Here is a 19,306-nt window from a genome sequence, read left to right as displayed (position 1 = left end):
TGGGACCTCACTTTCTGGGGTTTCAAAAAGAGGTTGTTTCCTGGCCTTGAGGGAAGGCCGTGCCTGATTTCTGCCATTTTCAATCTTTCAAGGCTTAAACGACAACTGAATTTATTTTCTCCTTCGTCAGTAATTCCTTTCTCCTTGTTTACCCCCTTCCTTTTCAATGTCTACATCGTCTTAAAAACACTTGGATAACATGGAATATGCTTCATGTAATAAGAACAAGATACCATCATTATAAAAGTCCCAGTATCACAAGGTGTGGGGACATAGGATAACTTCCCCTCAATATTTTGAGAATGCTTAATTTGTTTACATAAATATTGAGCTCATGCACATTTCGCATCTTGCTTCATAAAACCCTGAAGGCCAAGCAGTCAATAACAAACCCTTGTCACAACACAAGCATTCAAAACTAAATTTGTATAACTCGGGGGAATTTTACAAATAGAAACGGGCAGAAGAAAAGCAAACTTGTTGATCCGGTGTTGGCTTTTTCCGCTCGAGCAAACGAGTTATTCCGAGATTTTGATCATGATACTTTTTTTTTGCTTTTTCACTTTAGCCGAGTCTGTGCGTGTGCAGAATGCGGCTTAGGGGGTTTCAAACCATTTGAGAAAGAGAAGCCTTCGCATTTTTGGTAAGTAAAATAATCTTCCAATTGAATTGACATAAGTCACCTTTAACAAACTCCATTCTGAGGACAACAATTTGATATTTCCCCCATCAACTCACCCCCCCCCCCCCTTGTCTATGGAATATCTCCGTGCACAGCAAGGGTCAATGATATGCGAGCAGATTCGGCGATTATATATGCAAAACATGACTGCGACTTGACCTCGAGTTTCTGACCATTCAGCGGGCGCCTTCTACGTACATGTATATCGGGTCTTCGGTAACCCGCTGTTGTATTACAAAAACATAGCATCCGAATTGACCAATCAACACCTTAGTCCATATTTCTGATCGAAATGACGTCACAGTTGCTAAAGTCGATTCCGATTGACTGGCGCACGGGGTCGCAACAATTTACATGATGGGATATGACGTTCGACCGTGGCTCTGCACACATGAATGTCTGATCCTTAAGACTAACCCCACCAAAAAAGAGAAAGACAAATCTGTGCAATTCATAATCTTTATTTCACTTTTAATTACATGTTTTATCGTCTCACTTATCGAGCCCGAACGTTTGTAAAGAAACTATCATGCGAAGTATTTTTAAAAGTAAGTTATTCCCTTGAACCTTCCATTTCATTAGTTTTTACATATTTTACATATTGTTTTGACCTTAACTTTTGTTCTTTTGTCTCCAATAAAATCCGTAAAAGCCCGAGTCATTTTTTACAAATTTGTTCACTGTGTAATAAAAATAGTGCATAGGAAATATTGTGCAACGCTCCAAATGTTAGTGTACATTATCAACTTGAAGAATTTACCAAGATTGTGCATAGATTGCTGTCTTTTGTTCATGTGCTTCTTTATACATTCCTGTTGCTAATAACTTTAAGTCTGTAGTTCTGCTTTTCAAAATGAGGCTTTCATAAAAGATTTTGTCCCAGAAACCTGCAACTCATAGTGCTTCTACTGAGCAACTTTTTTCCAAGTATGTGTTTTTTGCATAGCAAGATGTGTAAGTAGAAGGCATGATGGCTAGTCTCTCATCAGACAGAATGCTGTAGCGCCCTCAATGTTCAAAACGAGACAGGTTAATCAGACTTTTTCTGAGCACTCGAACATTGCAGTGTTTATCCAGAGCTGTTGCTCAAACTACCTGGTTGAGGCAACATCATCTTGAAGCAAATTGAGAGGCAGGTATTTCTGTTTTAAAGATGACATTTTTCACCTCAGCTGAAGCTTGGAGCAGAACTACACACCAAAGTTTGCTTTAAAATACAACAATCGAAACCCCACACCCATCACCATATTAGCAAAATCAATGCAATGGTTCACTACTTTACAAAATATAATAACTTTAGAATATAAAAAAAAAAAATCTTAAATTCCTCTTCATCCACAAATGTAAAATACTTCAAAGTAGAACCCAAGTCCACCAATATGAAAGTCAGAAGCGGAATGTATTCAGAGGGCTGATTCATGACATCAAAACATTTGCAAATCAAAAATCAACCTTGCAAAAAGGCTCACACTTTTTTGTTCGATATGCACAGACATTTCATGAAATATATCTTTATAGGAAAAAACAGCAATTGCATAAAGTCAAGCAGCAGATTCAGCCCACAACAAGCAAATACGTAAAAACAGAAACAAGAGTTGAAACTTAGCACAGTTGAAAAAATAATAAAAACTTTGTAAAATGAGGAAACATAACATTATGGTTTTAAAACCCAAAACAGGTGTTTGTGGATGCAGACACACAACAAATTGCGTGCTTCTCACTTGTATGTGGACCAGGCAAAATCTAGGATCTGTGGGGCCACATATTCAAAAGATGAATTTCATTGCGAAAAAAGGTTTTAAAAAATGAGACGAGAGTAAAAGACAAATAATACAAAACTTGGTAAGGAATTAGTAACAAATCCTGGTACTCCCTGCTCTGTTTGGAATGTTGTCACTTGTGAATTGATAATCTAGATAATCCCACGAATTTCAAACCTCAACGTGCGTAAATCAGTCTCCATACATTTCAGCCACACTACACCACACGCTTCACATCCAACGTGTGCAGAGTTTGCAAAATGTAATTGAGATCACGGCAAGGACTCTAAATAATACAGTTCTGTAAACCTCTTTAATGCCAAGTTGATATTTTCATAGTGATGCTAAATGAATAGCTTAAAACAAATTTTGCCTGAGGTTTGTAATCCAAAAGTGGCTCCTCAGTAATAACCATGTTATGAGGTGACCAGATATTACGACCTTTGACCTTGTGATGAATACCAGTTATGTCTATGAAGAAACCATGGTGGGTTGTTGGCTGGTGTACACTCTCTTCTTCTGGCATTTCATCTCCTCGTCCACGATGGTCGGGTCAAAGGTCAACTTGGACCACTCCTCAAAGTCAAAGTGGGAGTCGTTGAAAACACCTTTCATGCGTCGCCTGAAAAGATTACAAGTCACAACAGGAAATAGAAAATTAATGTAGTAGGATTACTCAAAATGATTTCTGGTTACAAGACATCAATTGTACAAACTGTGGTTGTCTATACCCTCTATTCCACAAAAAAGGGAACCCTGGAGCACTTGAAGCAAAACAGACACACCCCAAACTCCTAAGTCTTCTGTAATTGTAGAAATCTGATTTCTGCATTGAAAATTGTGTTTTTAGTACATGTTACAGTTTTTAATTATTAGTTATAAAGAATATCATTATTGGACAAATTTGATTTTCATTTTTTTTTTGCATTAACCGTAACAAGGAAATATCAGGGGAAAAAATGTAACAAGAACTACAAAAGGACTAATATCGACAGGGAATACCATCTTATCTTACAAAGCAGGTGTTGAAACTTTAACTTTGCCATGGGATATGGTTCTGCTTGAAGGACACAAAATTCTTGTGAGGATTAAGTTGAGTGTTTCCATTGTCTGGACATGGAAGGCTTCCAAATGATTCTGAAACTGGAGATGAAGACTATTTTTCAAACCCCTCCATGTTTTGCCTTTGAAGTTGAAAAGTTTGGTGTGTCAAAGACTACTGACCTGCTGCTCATTCTGACTGGACTCTCAATGTCATGTAGAGGCATGGCAAGCCAGGTACGGCATTCGGTTCCGTGCCGACCAAGAGGCACGAGGGGTAAGGGTGGCAAGCGCTGGACCTCAACGGCTGAATCAGAAAGGGTTCTCCCTGTAATAGAACAAAAAGTGAAAATGGTAACCTTATACTGCTGAGAGAATATTTCACGTGCTTCTCAGGATGCCTTAAGTTAACGATACAACTTTTGGCATTGCCTTTCTGTGTATGTTCTTTAAGGCATGGATCTATTTTTTGCTACATGGTATGCATCCAAAAAACCCACAAAGAAAACCTTAAAGCTACAAAATGTGTCCTTAAATTGTCTTTTAAAAAGAGAACATTTTTAAACGCTACCAAAATCTTTGAAAAGCTAGCTAAAAACCATTAATGTTCTCTATCGCACATACCTGTTCTACATCTGATGATGGTTCTATCTTCATCATTCCTATTGCGTTGTTGGGCTATGAGGGGATCATCCAGTGTATCAGTCTGTGCTACGATGGGGGCTGGACGAGGGACGACTAACTTCAGAGGGTCGTACTCTATGGGATCATAGATGTCTAGAGAAACAAAGCCCTGCCAACAAACAAACAAAAGAAAACAAAATATTGTCAACAAAATCATCAATCAAAAACTGTTTAGTTTTGATAACTAGGGAAACAAAATTGTTTGAATTTGAGAACAAACCCTTTTCCTCATAGGTGTTATCTTAAAATTATTTTAAAATAAAATTAAATTAAAATTTAAACTCATTAAAAAATGGATATATTTATTCAACCATTCCAGAAAATATTGTTACCTTTTTATTTCTGTGTCGTAGATACTCAAGGAAAAGCACCCTCTTTCTCTTGTCCACCGCTGCGTAGTTTCCTTTCATTTCCCGGTAGATCTGCTCTTGGAGAGGAGCAAAGATGCGTTCATTCCACTTCTTATACAGCATCTCCTTCTTACGTAGGTCCAGGAAGGATTTCTCCGTCAAGAAATTATCAACATCCTGCCAGGTAAAAAGGTATCATTTCCAAACATCATTATTATTATTGAACTAATCTTAAGCTTAAATATTTGCTTGGTAAGTTTTTATTTCATTATACATGTAATCACAAATTTATTCTGGGAAAAAAAACGACATTGACAAATGAGAAAATGGAATGCCATTCTGAAACAATACTTTGGATCATTTTAAACATAACGAGAGAAAAATATTCAGCCTTTACAAATTATACAAATATGTGATTTTCTAAAACAATGAGAGTTGAGAACACATTGAAAAAAAAGTGAGATTTACAATATAAATGGGAAAAATGATAGAAAAATTGGTTGGTTCAAAGACCTTTGATGATTAAAATTTGATAATTATTGTGAAATTGTCAACACTAACCCTGACGAATGTGTTTTCTCTGTCTAGGACTGCCATGTACAATTTTTTGGTTTCTTTAGATTCAGGGTCGGCCCGTTCCTGTATGTCAAACAAAAAGAAAAAAAATGGTTAAAAACGTGAAATGGACAATATCAAGAGCATACATAATTTTGAAATAACTTTAAAAAAAAATATGCAACTGGACACATTTTTATTTTGTGAAAAAATTATTTGTGAAAAAATTACTTGTGATATTACAAATATACTTTCAGCGGCAAGCTCAAATCTTTAAATAGGTAGGTGTTAATATGTCGATTTGGAATAAACAACACAAAGTCCATAATGTTCACTGATGCAAGTTCTATGGATCCGTACTGCTCAATATTGTTTGCCCAGGACACACTGTTGACTGTAGCATTTTATGATGATTATTGATTTTGACACTAGATACCACACGTTTTTTATTTATATTTAAAAGACTTATATTAGAGTGAATACTGAGACAACAAAAATAGATTTGGATATGGCCAATAGTACATCAATAATTTGGTAAATCATTAACTTGTATTGGGCATTTTGACAGATAGGTTAAGTTTTAATCATTTTAGAACACTGTTAAACATTATTCAAAACATCTGTTGACTTTTCTGGGTTGCTAGGCACAACAAGCAATCAATGCACATTAACAAACTACTTTACGCCCATCTAAATAGCATGCACTGGTAATGGTCATCTGGAATAGGAATGCAAACGATCTCTGGCCAATCTACTAATGTCCACACTCCACACAAGAGTTCTCCATCCGTGCTAATTACAATGTATGGGTTTGTCTTTTTATGAGGGTTTGGAATCAATGAGGGTCTTGGTTGTGTAAACAGTCCGAGGTGGGGGAAGGTCCAATGTAAATTTGCAAGGCAAACACGCTGAGGAGAACAAGCAATTAATAGGTTTCTGACTCTGGGTTTGGGAATAAAAACAGAGAATATGCTGCTTTAGTGTCCAACAAATTAATTCTTTATGAGCAAGTTTCTTGGGTAACATTGTCAGAGTAACTGTCATGGAGCAGTTGTTTTGTACAATGAATAGCACAATGCCTCCACCATTACTGGAGCCGTCTTGATGAGTGTACAACGTCTTTGTTCCCCGATTCTCCATAACAGAGGTGTGATTCTGAGAGGGACCAAAGATGTTAACTTGATATTTCAATCATTTTTGTCTGACCATCATTACATGTTTTTGACTGAAGTATTTTTGGACATACCTGAACCCCACGTATAGATTTCTGGCACAGCCAGTTCTGTATCTTGGCACTCTGGTCAATTGATGACCGACTGCTGTTAGCTGATAGCGTAGTGCTTGACCGGCTGATCGCTGGTGTTGACCATGGTCGCTTGGTCTCAGGAAGCTTTCGTCTGGAATCTCGCCTGCCGGGCTTTAACAAAAATAAGAGAGAAAGAAATAAATTAACAATTAAAAAGAAAATTCTGAAAACACATTCCATATTACATTTCTGTTAAATACAGTCATTATCAAACTTGTTCAGTTGTTGCAGTTTTATGCAAAAAAAATTGGAAAAATACTTCTTTTTGTTTGTTAAATTGCTATATCTTCCAAAAAATATGATCCATAAAAGAAGAAATATTACGGTGCTTTCACCCAAATGTCATTTATTTTGCAATCTAATTGTAATAGTCCATTCACTTGTTTAATATTTAACAAAGACATCAATCTACTGCAGAATCCTGAGTGTCCCTTCATTGGTTGCTATGTAATAACACGATGTCCTGATGCCTGATATGACTTGGCATGAGGACAGTTCAACACTCAATGACTGTTTCTGGTACTAGCTTACTTAAACAGCCTCATGCTCTTTCTTTTTTCTTGTACATAGATCATAATTCTTATTTTATTATTAGTTCCAAGCGTGCATTATTTTTGTTTATTATATGTACAATACATAGTGATTTTGTTATTTTCCTATGTTCTAATTTTCTTTAATTATCGATGTATTTCCCAAAAGGAGTATAGAATAAATGTCTTATTGAATCTTGAACCTTGAATCAAGCTTAGTGCAAGCATAAACAAACAACTTTCTGATGGCTCTTCAGTACAAGTGCAAATTTATTTCAGCAATATTCTAAATGTGAAGAACAGATCTGTCATTCATTAGTTTGGTTTTGGGGAAAAACGCTTTTTATTAAATTACTCGTTAAAATACAGCTGCAATGAGATTCATAACTCAAAAAGGTTTAACGCTGACAGTCCATAAACAAGGACTATAAAAATGCAAAACATAAAAAGGGTAAACAAAACCGACAGCTTAAGTTAAACATGTAAGAATTAAACTTCAAATAAACATTCATTTATAAAAAATATATTGGCTAGAAAAAAAAATGTAGGCAATATTATTAATTTTTCAAAGAAACCAAAAATAGGGCCTACTTTCAATAAGATTCATTTAGAACCATGTACATTTAAAATAAAACACACAACTCACAAGGTCCAAAATCAGGCATTTAGGGTTTTTTGGGAGTAAACTTTTTAAAAAAATTTGCAGACTGGGCGTACTCCGACGTTTTTTCGTACCGTAGCGTGACAAAAGCCTACCGGGCACTGCAGCGGCACCCTGCAGCGTACAAAGTGCGGTAGTACAGTGCAATAAATTGATAAACCATTTCCTGGTCCAAAACTTACCGATGATCTTACGCGTTCTGTCGGTTTAACATCAGCCACCAGAGCCTCGTGAAGTCCTGGAGAATGCACCTTTATTCCACGGGACCTTTCTCCCGTAGCCATCTCTCTTTGATCATTAATTTACCATTGACAATTTTTATGATTAAAATCTAAGAAATTTAGTCGTCAGTCAGTACGGAGTTCGTTCGGGGTACGGTTTGCAGCATGTTGACTGGTTGTGTACGCTTTGTGCGGCTTTGTTGCCAAGTCCGATATGTAGCCCAACACCGCCGCCAAGCGCCCAATAATTTGTGCACAGTCTATTATCAACCCAGCTTCTTGGATGCGCCAAATAGCGCTCATTTGGGCGATATAATTCCAGCAACTTTTCTTCTCCCAAACTTCTAAACACTTACATTCATGCTATTTTAAGCATGATAATTAAGAAAAACTGTATAAGGATTAATTTTGAACTGTTTGTTTCTCATAAATACACATACGGGACAAATAAACTGCAGATATTTTACAATATTAGCACGAGTAATAAGTCACTGAAATACTCAGCAGCATGTTGCAAGTCTATTAAACTGTCATAGATACGACCTTTGACCTTTATTCAGCGCCATATTGAAAAAGTTATTTGTGCATGACAAAGTGGGCAAGCTGTCGTCTGCATCCCGAATTTGATTCATTCACTTGTTCCATCTTCGGGTAAGTTGATTAATTTACACATGTAAAAGACGGGAAAGATGCAGTTTTCATACTTATTTGGATTGAAGTACCTTCTACAAACTTGGGAAAAAATTAGCGTGTTGTTTTCGTTTCACAAAATTGAGCGTGGCCGGCCGCCGGCCGTGGGGAGTCAGGGAGTTATGCAAATGAAGTTAAACATCTATTCTAACTCTATCATTAAACCGTAAACTAGAATAATTTCACAATTTCATACTTTTTCAGTTTGCGTTCATTTTCAGGGAATGACCGTCACTAAGATAGTATGGTAAATTGTCACAGGATAGTCAGATAGTGCTGTTTATAATATTTGTGTTTTTTGTTGTTTGGTTTTTTCCCCAATACTTTTGTTTTTCATGATAAATGTTGAAATTGCAAATGATGTTTGTTTGATAAGTCATTAAATTCACATTGTGTTGAGGAAATTTACACTATCATCGGAAGGAATGTTGCAACCTGACCCCACTTCCGCGATTGTGTACAAAGTCTGTGGAGAGTCAAGAAAATGTTCTAAGTATTTCCTAACAATATTGGAAATGTTTCTTAGTCCCAAATTCATGTCTTATCATCATTTTTTAGGGTTGCAACATTTTGTCCCAATCATCTTATTTACCATTTTCCAGTCAAGAAGAAAAAATCGGATCTGCAACTGATAATTGAAAATTACTTTTAGTTGGCCATGAATTTAAATTAAATCTTGGTGGTGTAGAGTTTAGGGAAATTCGTTGTGTGTTCATACAATCATGTTAATTGCCAGGGATGATGATGATTAATTGGCATGAATGACTTTTTACTATTTAAAATTGGACTCAAGAGAGATGCATTTTATTGGTTATTCAACCATGTCAACCATGAGCCGTTTCGTGGATACCGCCATATTTGAAATTTTAGAGGGCACCACAATGAAAATACGACCCATCATGCTCAGCTACCATGGCTACAGTTGCATGATGGGATGCATTTTCATTGTGATTACCCTGTATTATTTCAAAAATGGCGGTATCCGCGAAATGGCTTATGCACAAGCCCATCTGTTTGTGTGCCTGTTACTGTTAGGGGAGGAGCTTGGTAAACATTTGTTTTAGTGGCTTCGCATCTCAGTTTGTCTTCAAAATGAATTTGCTCATCTCAAGAGAGTTGGAGAGGTGTTTGATTGTTTGCTGAAGTTCCTGATCAAACACTTGTATGTTTGGTCATCAGTCAAACACGGTTGAATCGTTATTAGTTAGGCCTTTCATATCCCTGCCAGCGGTCTTTGCACAGGGGAAGAGGTACAGGTAGGTATCTAAGTGGCCTGTTTGCACTGAGTCCATTTCGGTATTGAAAACAAATCCGCGAGGGCCGATTCTGTGTTGTAGCAATATAGCTGGTCTTTAAATGGCAAAAGTTTGATGTGAAGTTGGGAAAATGAAAGTCTAAAATCTTGTGAATTGTTCATGAAGATACATTGTATATGCTTTGTGGCACTATCTCAAGACAGTTGCTGAATGATGTTTTATTGCAAGAGATGTTCCTGATGTTGTCTTTATTTTATAACATTTGGTGGAAACATATGCCATCTGGAGTAAATCTACCTGCAGTTCGCAATCATCTTAATGTTAGATGGACGGTTATCAGTAAGAAGTATCACTTAGGTTGGCTTGATTTGTCATCGGGAAGAAGACATTTGTGCTCATAAAGGAAATGGCTTCTATTTTGAAATCATCTCATCTCACCATGGGAATGGAAGCGCTGGCACTTCTTGTCTCATTCTTAGAGAAGGACGATCTAAGGGGAGATACCCAAGAGGTAATTATAGTATGAAGATGTTAGACAGAAATATTTTATTTGCATCATCCATGTGTAAGTAGTAGGACTGCCATATTTTCCTGTACTCAGGTAAAGTGAAATATCATGTTTAAAGTGTTCTCAATGGCAGACAACTCAAGATGATACAATACTGGATGGTGTAAACAAAACTTGTCTTGAGTCTTTACTGAGTTTCTTCATCATTGGCGAAAGGAGGACAAGTTGTCATGTTATTCCAATCTATGTTGTAAAAAGAGAGCAGGCATAGTGTTATTTGCTAAATGGTTGTTCTCGGTACAAACAGCCCACAGTTGTAATTACTCGGTAGAAAACTGAGTAAACTTGAAGTAATTGCGTATCCTAGAGGAAAACGGATGTTATTGGCTCTTTTATCAATACGGTAGGTGTAAACCATCCAAGCCAAACAGTGCTGTGCTTGATGAGAATGCCTCTAGCTATGATTCTAGTGATAGGTAGTGTCTTCAGACTAAAGGATGACAATGCCTAGAAATCTTAAACCTGCAGCCAAGAGGAGATTGTCTGATTTGGTCTCAGTCAAAATCCTTTCACTTAGCGAATGCCTGTAGCAGTTTCAGGTGGCGACAAGCAAGATGAGAAAAGAGGCTTTACAAGTTGAGATAATCAGGTTTTGTTGTTGAATGGACCACCACCTGCCTGACTTGCCATCACACAACATGTGCACACCATGATTAGGCCGTGATTTTGCAGTCATAAGGCATCTAGTGGGTACCCTGGCGGCTCGTCTTTAAGGGGGCCACTCAGTCATTCACTGAGAAGCTTAAGAAGCCTTTGAATCAGTGCTGGAAATAAAATCCTAGCATGCCACAGTGGAATTCTAAAATCTGGATACTTTGTACCGTCTTCAAGTAGAATGCTGTTTGGCGATGTATATTTCATAGAGCAAGTCACCTGTAAAATTTGGAGTGTATTTTGGCTAGATCAGAGAGCTCATATTTCTGAATTTGATCTCAAGTAGCCTTGTGAGAGCTTCTGTTTTTGCTGTGCTTTGCTGAAGTTGGCAGGATCAATGCTACAGGCTGGATGTAACAAAATCTCACAGTGGAATGCTGTATTGAGAAGCTGAACTACTTGGTCCAGCAGTCTTGCTGTATTGTCAGTGTTCATGTCTGCTATCATGACTGCACGTTGTACAATCTGTCAAGATTGATGATCTATTTTTCCTCTGAATGAAAATTGAGGCATTCAATGACTGACAAACATTTAAAGATTGATCTTCTTTCTTCCTCTATACCGGTGAGTAAATAATGAGTAATTCTACAACAGGTGTAATTTTGTCCTACATGTAGTAAAGTTTGATACCTGTGCATTGTTTTCTGAAGTCGAACTTATCCTTATTGCTGAACAGCACACTGTTTGAGCATTAATACTTAGTACCCTTGTTCCATCATTTGTATTGCTTAATTTTGTAAACTTGTGAATATTTTTCTAGTGTGTTTTTCTGTAAAGATATTGAATCATGACTGGTTTCCATCTATTTTTGACAAACTGAGTGGTTTTGTTTGACAAGCTATCTTTCTGTGTACTGTGTAGAAATGTGATGTCGGAGTATTTTTCTTGAACAAAATGTTCCCCTTAATTTAGCCAAAAACACCAATGAGAAATTATTCTTTATTTATTTTTTTTGAAACAGAAATTATCTGATTTGATGGAGAACTTTTATTACAAAAAGAGATTTGCTCTATCAATCTTACCCCCGTGTGGACATTTACAATAATTATTTAACTGTTTCTAAAGTCATTTAGAAAATAATTTAATTTAATAATTGCCAACTTTTAGTCCAGCAATTTGTTCATGTTTAGAAGGAAACAAGTACGTCATTTGATAAAATCATTGCAAACTAAATACAGTCAGTAAAGAGTTCAGCCTTTCCATATTACAACAATAGATGGTGCTCTTCACATTGCCCAGTGCCCACTCAGATCAGCAACCCCTTCTTAGTTACTGTTGCTAAGTGCAAACAATACACTAGGAATGGGACAGTGTTTACTTTCCTGGGGTGCTAATTTACATAACTAAATCTGGCACATGATGCGTGATATTGATTTAATAAATTAATGAATTACTGGTACTTGATGAAATAATTAGTCTTTTACGAATGATTTCTCACTGATGACTCACAGTGCAAAGTTTGTGTGTCGCAGCCCTGCATTCATTGTATATGATCAGTCTTTGTAAAGAAATGAAGGCCAAAATATGCAGCAAATAGACTCTACTGTACACTTGGTTTACAGCGAAGGCTACCTGCATGCTTGATTGATTGATTGATTGGTTAATTGATTGATGGAATGCAGATAGTGCATTGACGAGTGGCTCTTCCAGCTTTCAGGATACATTTTGTATTTCGTTTGCTGCACTACATGTTTGTGAACGGTGCTTAATTTATGTGGGAATAAGTCACAGTACATTTCCTTGTTTGGAAACTGCATGCATTGAAGGAGTGGTGTACGTGTACAGAACATGTGCAAGATTCGACGAGTTGCCTTCAATATTTGTTCTTGTGGATTGTGGTGGATGTTCAGTAACTTCAAGATTTCTACGGAATGAGTGGACTATGAGATTAGTGTTTGGGACCTGCAGTATTCTTGCCAGATCATCAGCAGGCATTTGGAAGTAAAAGAAAATTGGACTCAAAGAAAACCAACTGAAGTACTATTTCCTGTGATATAAATTTCCTCCTGTTTCTGTCGTCGCTGTCATGGTTGAAATCGGAGATTACATGCGATTGGACAAAATTGAGGAGTTGGTCAATCTTGTCATAAACCACATAGATCCAGAGATACCGCACAGACCAGCACAGGTAGGGTTACTTTATGGTTGGGCAGCTCAGCAGATTCTCAAGTAGCTCAGTTCTCAAGATACCTATCTTGTTACAGACTTTTGTAGGTTGGATGGTATACCGTGTGGATTACGGACTAGGAACCAGTGCGAGTTCTGGTTTTTGAAATCATGCAAAGCTACTTTTTATTGAAAATGCACAAATGTTTGACGCAATATCTGAGCCCTTTTTGCTTATGACACTAGTCAGTCACAATCCATTGGAACTCTGCAGACGTATTTGGAATTTTAAACAAATGACTTTAAAAGTTTAAAATGTACAGCAATCATTTCCAGTAATATTCACTTCTTGTCTTATCTCTCTTTGACGTTTTCTAGGACCGTGTCAAGATGAACCAGCTACAGAACCTCCTCCATGGAGCCTTGATTGCCACGGAACACGTTGAGAATAGCGCCATCATCAGACGCAGAGATGTTTCACTTAGGGCCAGCTCAGCTGGATTCACGGTAGGTGAATTCATGTCACAATAGATCCTATGCATTCAGAGGCCATCTTGGAGGTATATTTGTCATTTGAATGCATTGACTAATGACTATGAATGCACAAGAGGTCTATTTGACTATGTCACAAACCCGGGTCCCCCTACCCTCTCACACGCAATGTGTTCCCGGTCTCATCATTTAGTACACTCAGACACAATAATAGTTGAAAGCAAAATGTACACTAGCCCTGCATGTCCCTCTGGTCTGCAATGTAATAAAGGATCCATCGGAAGGTGGCTGCAAGGAAAAGTGGGCTTGGGGAGTTAATCTTGGAAATGAAGCAGTTTGAGTGGTATAGCCAAGTAGGGGTCTAGAGGAGTCACCTAACTCCCCTGCCCACTTCCCAGACCCACTGACAACAATTGCCAGTGCCTCTAAGATGCCCATGTCATTGAATGTGTAAAACCCTATTATGGAAACTAACATCTCCCTGAAGAAGAAAATACTAGATTTGTCCAATAACTTTTTTTTTAATGTATTCTTGATTGTCTTGTAGGTGAGCAATGATCAAATCCAACGTTTCATTGATGCCTTCAAGGATCCATCAGCTACCCGAGAGAAGGGATTGTACTTCAATGATCGCATCTATCAATGTGTACGAGCGGACAAGAGCTCCATATATGCCAAATCGGTTAGTTTGACTTGCCTCGCCACTCTGTATTCCATACCCCCCCCCCCCCATTTCATAGCCTTATTTTGTTTATTAAAGGAAGAAATCATAGAGTAATGAATGCACACAAACCCTGTGTGAGCTGCGGGCTTGTAAATATTGATTTCAGACAGTCTATCCGCTCCGTTCACAAGTACCCCCTCACCGGCATAGAAAGTACAGTTGGGGGTGACCGATCGACGCCATCTTGCCTGACTGCAGTATTTTGCCGTGTTGAAGCACGGCCACTTCGTGTACATAGTACAAATCCCCTGGTACCGATGTACGTGCATCACACACAAGGAATGGTGCACGCCATCAGTGAAATGTATGTGTCCCGCCCGCCCGCCCATGGGACGTTGTTGCTAGGTAAAATGGCGCCCTCTTTTGTTGGCGCACGGAGCCCATACAGAGTTCATATTTTGGGATAACTGCAACCCTGCCACCTTAAGCCCACATTCAACTTCATATTCCAATAAAAGAAACAAAATATTGTCTAAACGAGCACAACTGTTTTTCTTACAATGAATGTGAAATGATTGACAGAAAAATCTGTTGAATTATTTTGGATTTTTTTCTTTAAAAATTTAGACAGGTGCGTTATCCTCCGATATTTATTCTTAAAAAAATTTCCTTTCTAGGACAAGCTTGGAATCGTTCTTGTAAGAACAGCCACCCTCATCATCATTGGTACATACAATGACAACATGTTCCCCAGCGTGTGCGTGGAGGCTGTCGAAAAACTAGGTAAGTTTCATCAATTGTTGTCGTTGTTGATACCAGAGAAAGCAACTTTATGTGGTTGAGCTAGTTTTTGACAAAAGTAATCTTTTGCAAACTTACACTTCTATTATTTTACCTTCCCCAGCATCTTACTTCAAAGAGAAAGACAAGTGAATCCAACCTCACTGCGCATTGCCACGAGAGTTCCAGGAGACCAAGTCCCTGTGAATTCCAAAGCTGATGCCACGAAGATGCTGATGTCATGAAGGTGCTGATGTCACAATTGAACCACTCGAGAATGGTTTGTAACACCCATGGACTGATGATGTCTTGAGCATCTTCTTGAAAGACAGAGGTAGACCCCAGCTCCCAAATTCCTGGATGAGGAGCCAGCATTTTTGATGCTGCTTGCATTTACATAGTCGGTGCAAATGTGTACTTTTTCAATATTATGACTGATCGCATCGTATGTGGCACTTTCTGATCACGCAGCATGTCCCAAACAAGTCATCACAACTTTCACGTCTGTATCTCTGATTTTTTAAGTCCGACTACATGTCTGAATTGTGGAACGTCTCGTATTGATTGATCCTGGAGACAAGATTTCAACCTCTTCTTGCTTACAATTTTTTCGCTGGCCAGATAACTTAAATGATGGCAGACATAAAGCAATTTCAACTATCATGCCATGAAGGATGTTGAGGGCACTAATTTTCAGGCATCTGATGTTGAACTTTTGAATGGGACATTGCTATCACAACCACATTTGTCTTGCTTTACACGCATCTGATTTTATATTCACTTGTTTTATACAAGTCAAACTTTGGACAGATAGTTGGAAAGCAACCAAGAAATGATCCTGACTGCAAAACAGAAATTTTAGAACTACTTTGCTTCTTTGAGAGCGGAGGGAAAAAAATTTCATCAGATATGGTTACTGTGAAAGTATTTAGACATGAATCAGATCAACAAAAGAGGGCAGCAGATAAATCAGTCAGTGTGTACTTGTTTGTGCACTAATTTACAAAGGTCTACAGTGACTGGTATGGAGACTACCAATTTGACCCCAGCTGTGAAAGGTCACTCTGTCAATTACCCGCCATGGCAGTGCATGTGCTAACTGAACTCATGGATATTTAAAGTGTGTATGTCTACCGAGGTTTTGATAATGGGGGTTGTGTCAAACACATCGGTCCAGATAGCTCCTAATTAGTACTGTAAATGACCGTATAAGGCAATCCTTGTCACCATTGATAAGAGCCAAGCGCACACACATGTCAAATTCCAACTGGTTTACACCCATCTTTTGTCAGACGGAAATCTCCAAACCAAAGTTTGCTTTCCAAAATACAGTTTGTTTAGTCGATCTTTGTTTGAATTACGTTTGGCTGTGCCATAGAGTTCGGATCCGGTCCATGGCAGACGAACTTTGCTCTGTATTAAAACTAGAACACTCTTGACATCTAACCCCAGGCATATTTGTGCGGAGCGACCTGATCATGCCACTCTAAAGTAAATACAGAAACTCCAGTGGTTTGCAAGCTTTCATGTAATAATCGCTCAACGTGTGCAAGCGACAAAATAAAGCAATCAGCACACAAAGAGGTATTGAAAACTGCCTTTTATGTTGTGAAAGCAATAGTTTCATATTCACATTATAATTTGTTTGTCAAGCTCTGCAAATGACACAAGGTACAAGTACATGTAGTTACATTTAAGCATGTGCTGTATTGGGTGTCATTCATGTCAAGAAATGTTCTGTTTGGTGATAGAATACCATGGTATGTTATTAATGGTATGCGCTTCATGTTGATAAACATAACCAATGAATGCAAATGTTGGATCAGCTGTAAATATTTCAAAGGCTGGTTGATTTTCATTGCAGTCACATTCAAGGCTGTAATAATGATGTCAATTGTTAATTGGGGGTTGAAGTTTCTAGACTTTTTCCAGATTCCTGGATTTAAACAATCTAAATGAGAAGTTTTCATCACTGTATTATTTTTTCTGTTAGGTCAAAGGTTTGCATGGAAGAATTGCAATGTACATGTACATAATGTACGTAAAGAATGTTGCAACCTGACACTACTTCAGCGGTTGTGTACAGAGTCTATGGAGAGTCAAGAAAATTGTCTTAAGTATTTCGTAACAAAATTGGAAATGTTTCTCAGTCCCAGATTCATGTCTTATCATCACTTTTGCAATGACTGACCTTCCTTCATTGAGATGATATATGAAGAAGAAAGTGGCGTCAGGTTGCAACATTCTTTCCAAATGTACCATAGATAGACCATGTGCGGCCGTTTTTATTGTGTTCCCCCTCCACCTGATCTCAATCCTGGTAAATGAATTCGTGTTCGTAGAGTCTTAGAAATTATTCATACAGAATTCCTTTCTATTGGCTGGCGTCCCACCTTGCTTTCATAGGAAAGCGCACGTGTAAACAAAGCATGACGTCATTATGTCTTGGGGTTATTAATGACCTCAATTTGCTTTTGTCATTTATTTAAAACAAATGCATGCCCCATAGTGGTCCTTAGTTTATCTTAAAAAAATTTAAGACCAAATATTAAGTGTTAAAAAAACTTGCATGTATATCTCCTTCCATGTCTGGCAAATGTGGGTCTTTGAACTTTGCATGGCATTCAGTGTAATATGAATTGTCTAACTTGCCAGCCATGTTATCCCTTGAGAGACATCATTTATTGCAACATCTTGAAATGTCAGCTTGATATTCAATCGATCCCAGCAAATCGTGAAGGTTAAGAATATTTTGCCCGGATGCTGAGATGGTTTTAACACATTGCTCAGAGACTTGAAGATGCTGTAAAATGAATTATTGCATTTCAAATAGATGTGTCACTGCAAGATGGATTTGTAAGACACTGTTTCACCTTTTTGTGACAGTGATGTGGTTTGAGATATGGTTTTGATTTTGATTACAATGAATTCACAATTATTGTTTGCAACTGAAACCCTATCCTGTTATATGTATTATAAATAACTAAATACATGTAGTTTCTGTATTTTTCTGTTGAGTTAAGAAATGGCAATAATACTAAGGAGTATTGAATGACAAAATCAAAATGTGTGAAAAATGTATATTTTTTTAGAAAAAGTTGGGTAAAACCTGCATTGCACAGTCTGTATTATTTACCAAGTATAACACCAAGATTTAAGTTTGGCTAATTGAACTAGTATAAGCATGTAAATTTACCCCTGAAATCCTTGGTATTAGCTGAATCTCCTGAAAAAAACTCGTATTGACTCTTGATTGGTGTTATCAAACATTCAACCCAAATTTTGGAATATCAGACTGAAACAAATTTACTTTGTAATGCAGAAACTGTTCAGGACACGATTTCTTTTCCCCGGAGAAGTATAAACTCTAAAAATATATACTTTTTAACTTATTAAACTGATTTGAAGTACGAAGAACTGACACAAACGCGCATGTGCGCTGACTTAAACTTTGTCTTCTATCCTTAATATCTTAATGCGCATGCGCGTGGACTTAACCAATTTTTTTTTTCGTTTGGGTTTTACGAATCGAATATTTATATATTACTTCCAAACACTTCTTAAGTAAGAAGAGCGTGTTGGCCTAGCGGTAGGCACTCTTGACGCTCAAGCCGGCGCCCCTGGTTCGAGTCCTGGCAATGTTTCTCAGAGGAGATTTTACTTCTTTTTAATTTAGACTTTATATAAAAAAATAATAAAATTCTATTTATTTTATTTTATTTTATATAGTTGGGGTAGACGAGCGATACAGAACTCGGACCAGCCGCAGGTTTCCCTGCAGCCAGTCCGAGTTGCCGCGGCCGGGACTCGAACCAGGGGCGCCGGCTTACCCGCCGGGACCTCTACCGGGTGCGCTATCTGGGTCCCCCCGTTGAAACTACACTTCCAATAATTAAAACCCTTAGAATCGCTTACAGAAATCGAAAATAAAATCCAGCCCCGGGTTTCGAACTCGGGTCTCCAGATCAGAAGTTCCGTGTCTTACCGCCAGGCCACCAGCACTTCTTGAATTTTTTTTCGAATTTTAAATATATCAAGTATCGATTTGTACTTAGTAATAAAACCAAAATTTCGAACTCCGGCCGATAGTCGAACCCGCGATCTCTGGGCTAGGAACGGGAGGATGTTATACCACGAAGCCACCGTACCACACGCTTAGGAATTTTCGCGCGAATTTTAAATATAAGTACTATCGTTTTATACTTGTACTCAAATTTTAAAATCGAGTAAGCATGCATACCCACCTTCTCAATATCGGTGATCACGGTTCCGTTGCTCTTGTGCTTTTCAGCCACAGTCATGTTCG

General features: G+C 37.8%; 2 protein-coding genes across 4 annotated transcripts; one reads left to right on the top strand and one right to left on the bottom strand.

The window, feature by feature from the left end:
- Nucleotides 1-1,127: 1,127 nt before the first annotated feature.
- On the bottom strand, nucleotides 1,128-7,987 carry LOC119744430 (protein FAM228B-like). The gene is made up of 7 exons (XM_038220358.1): nucleotides 7,752-7,987; nucleotides 6,319-6,489; nucleotides 5,079-5,156; nucleotides 4,500-4,694; nucleotides 4,108-4,276; nucleotides 3,667-3,811; nucleotides 1,128-3,064 (listed from the first exon to the last, which is right to left on the bottom strand). The coding sequence occupies exons 1-7, from the start codon at nucleotides 7,851-7,853 to the stop codon at nucleotides 2,914-2,916; spliced, it is 1,011 nt and encodes a 336-aa protein (XP_038076286.1). The 5' UTR covers nucleotides 7,854-7,987; the 3' UTR covers nucleotides 1,128-2,913.
- A 1,938-nt stretch (nucleotides 7,988-9,925) lies between these two features.
- Nucleotides 9,926-18,066, top strand: LOC119744431 (profilin-4-like). 3 transcript variants are annotated; one of them, XM_038220359.1, is made up of 5 exons: nucleotides 9,926-10,247; nucleotides 13,443-13,571; nucleotides 14,104-14,238; nucleotides 14,898-15,003; nucleotides 15,125-18,066. In XM_038220359.1, exons 1-5 carry the CDS (start codon nucleotides 10,143-10,145, stop codon nucleotides 15,151-15,153), a joined length of 504 nt encoding a protein of 167 aa, XP_038076287.1. In that variant the 5' UTR covers nucleotides 9,926-10,142; the 3' UTR covers nucleotides 15,154-18,066. The 3 variants fall into 3 exon arrangements, with proteins under 3 accessions (XP_038076287.1, XP_038076289.1, XP_038076288.1); XM_038220361.1 differs by lacking the exon at nucleotides 9,926-10,247 and adding an exon at nucleotides 11,301-11,522; XM_038220360.1 differs by lacking the exon at nucleotides 9,926-10,247 and adding an exon at nucleotides 12,210-13,086.
- The last annotated feature ends 1,240 nt before the right edge of the window (nucleotides 18,067-19,306 follow it).

Source organism: Patiria miniata, unplaced genomic scaffold (genome assembly GCF_015706575.1).
Source record: "Patiria miniata isolate m_02_andy unplaced genomic scaffold, ASM1570657v1 HiC_scaffold_7, whole genome shotgun sequence".
Taxonomy (NCBI): domain Eukaryota; kingdom Metazoa; phylum Echinodermata; class Asteroidea; order Valvatida; family Asterinidae; genus Patiria; species Patiria miniata.
Note: the sequence above shows the minus strand (reverse complement) of the source record. Positions and strands in the feature narration are given on the sequence as shown.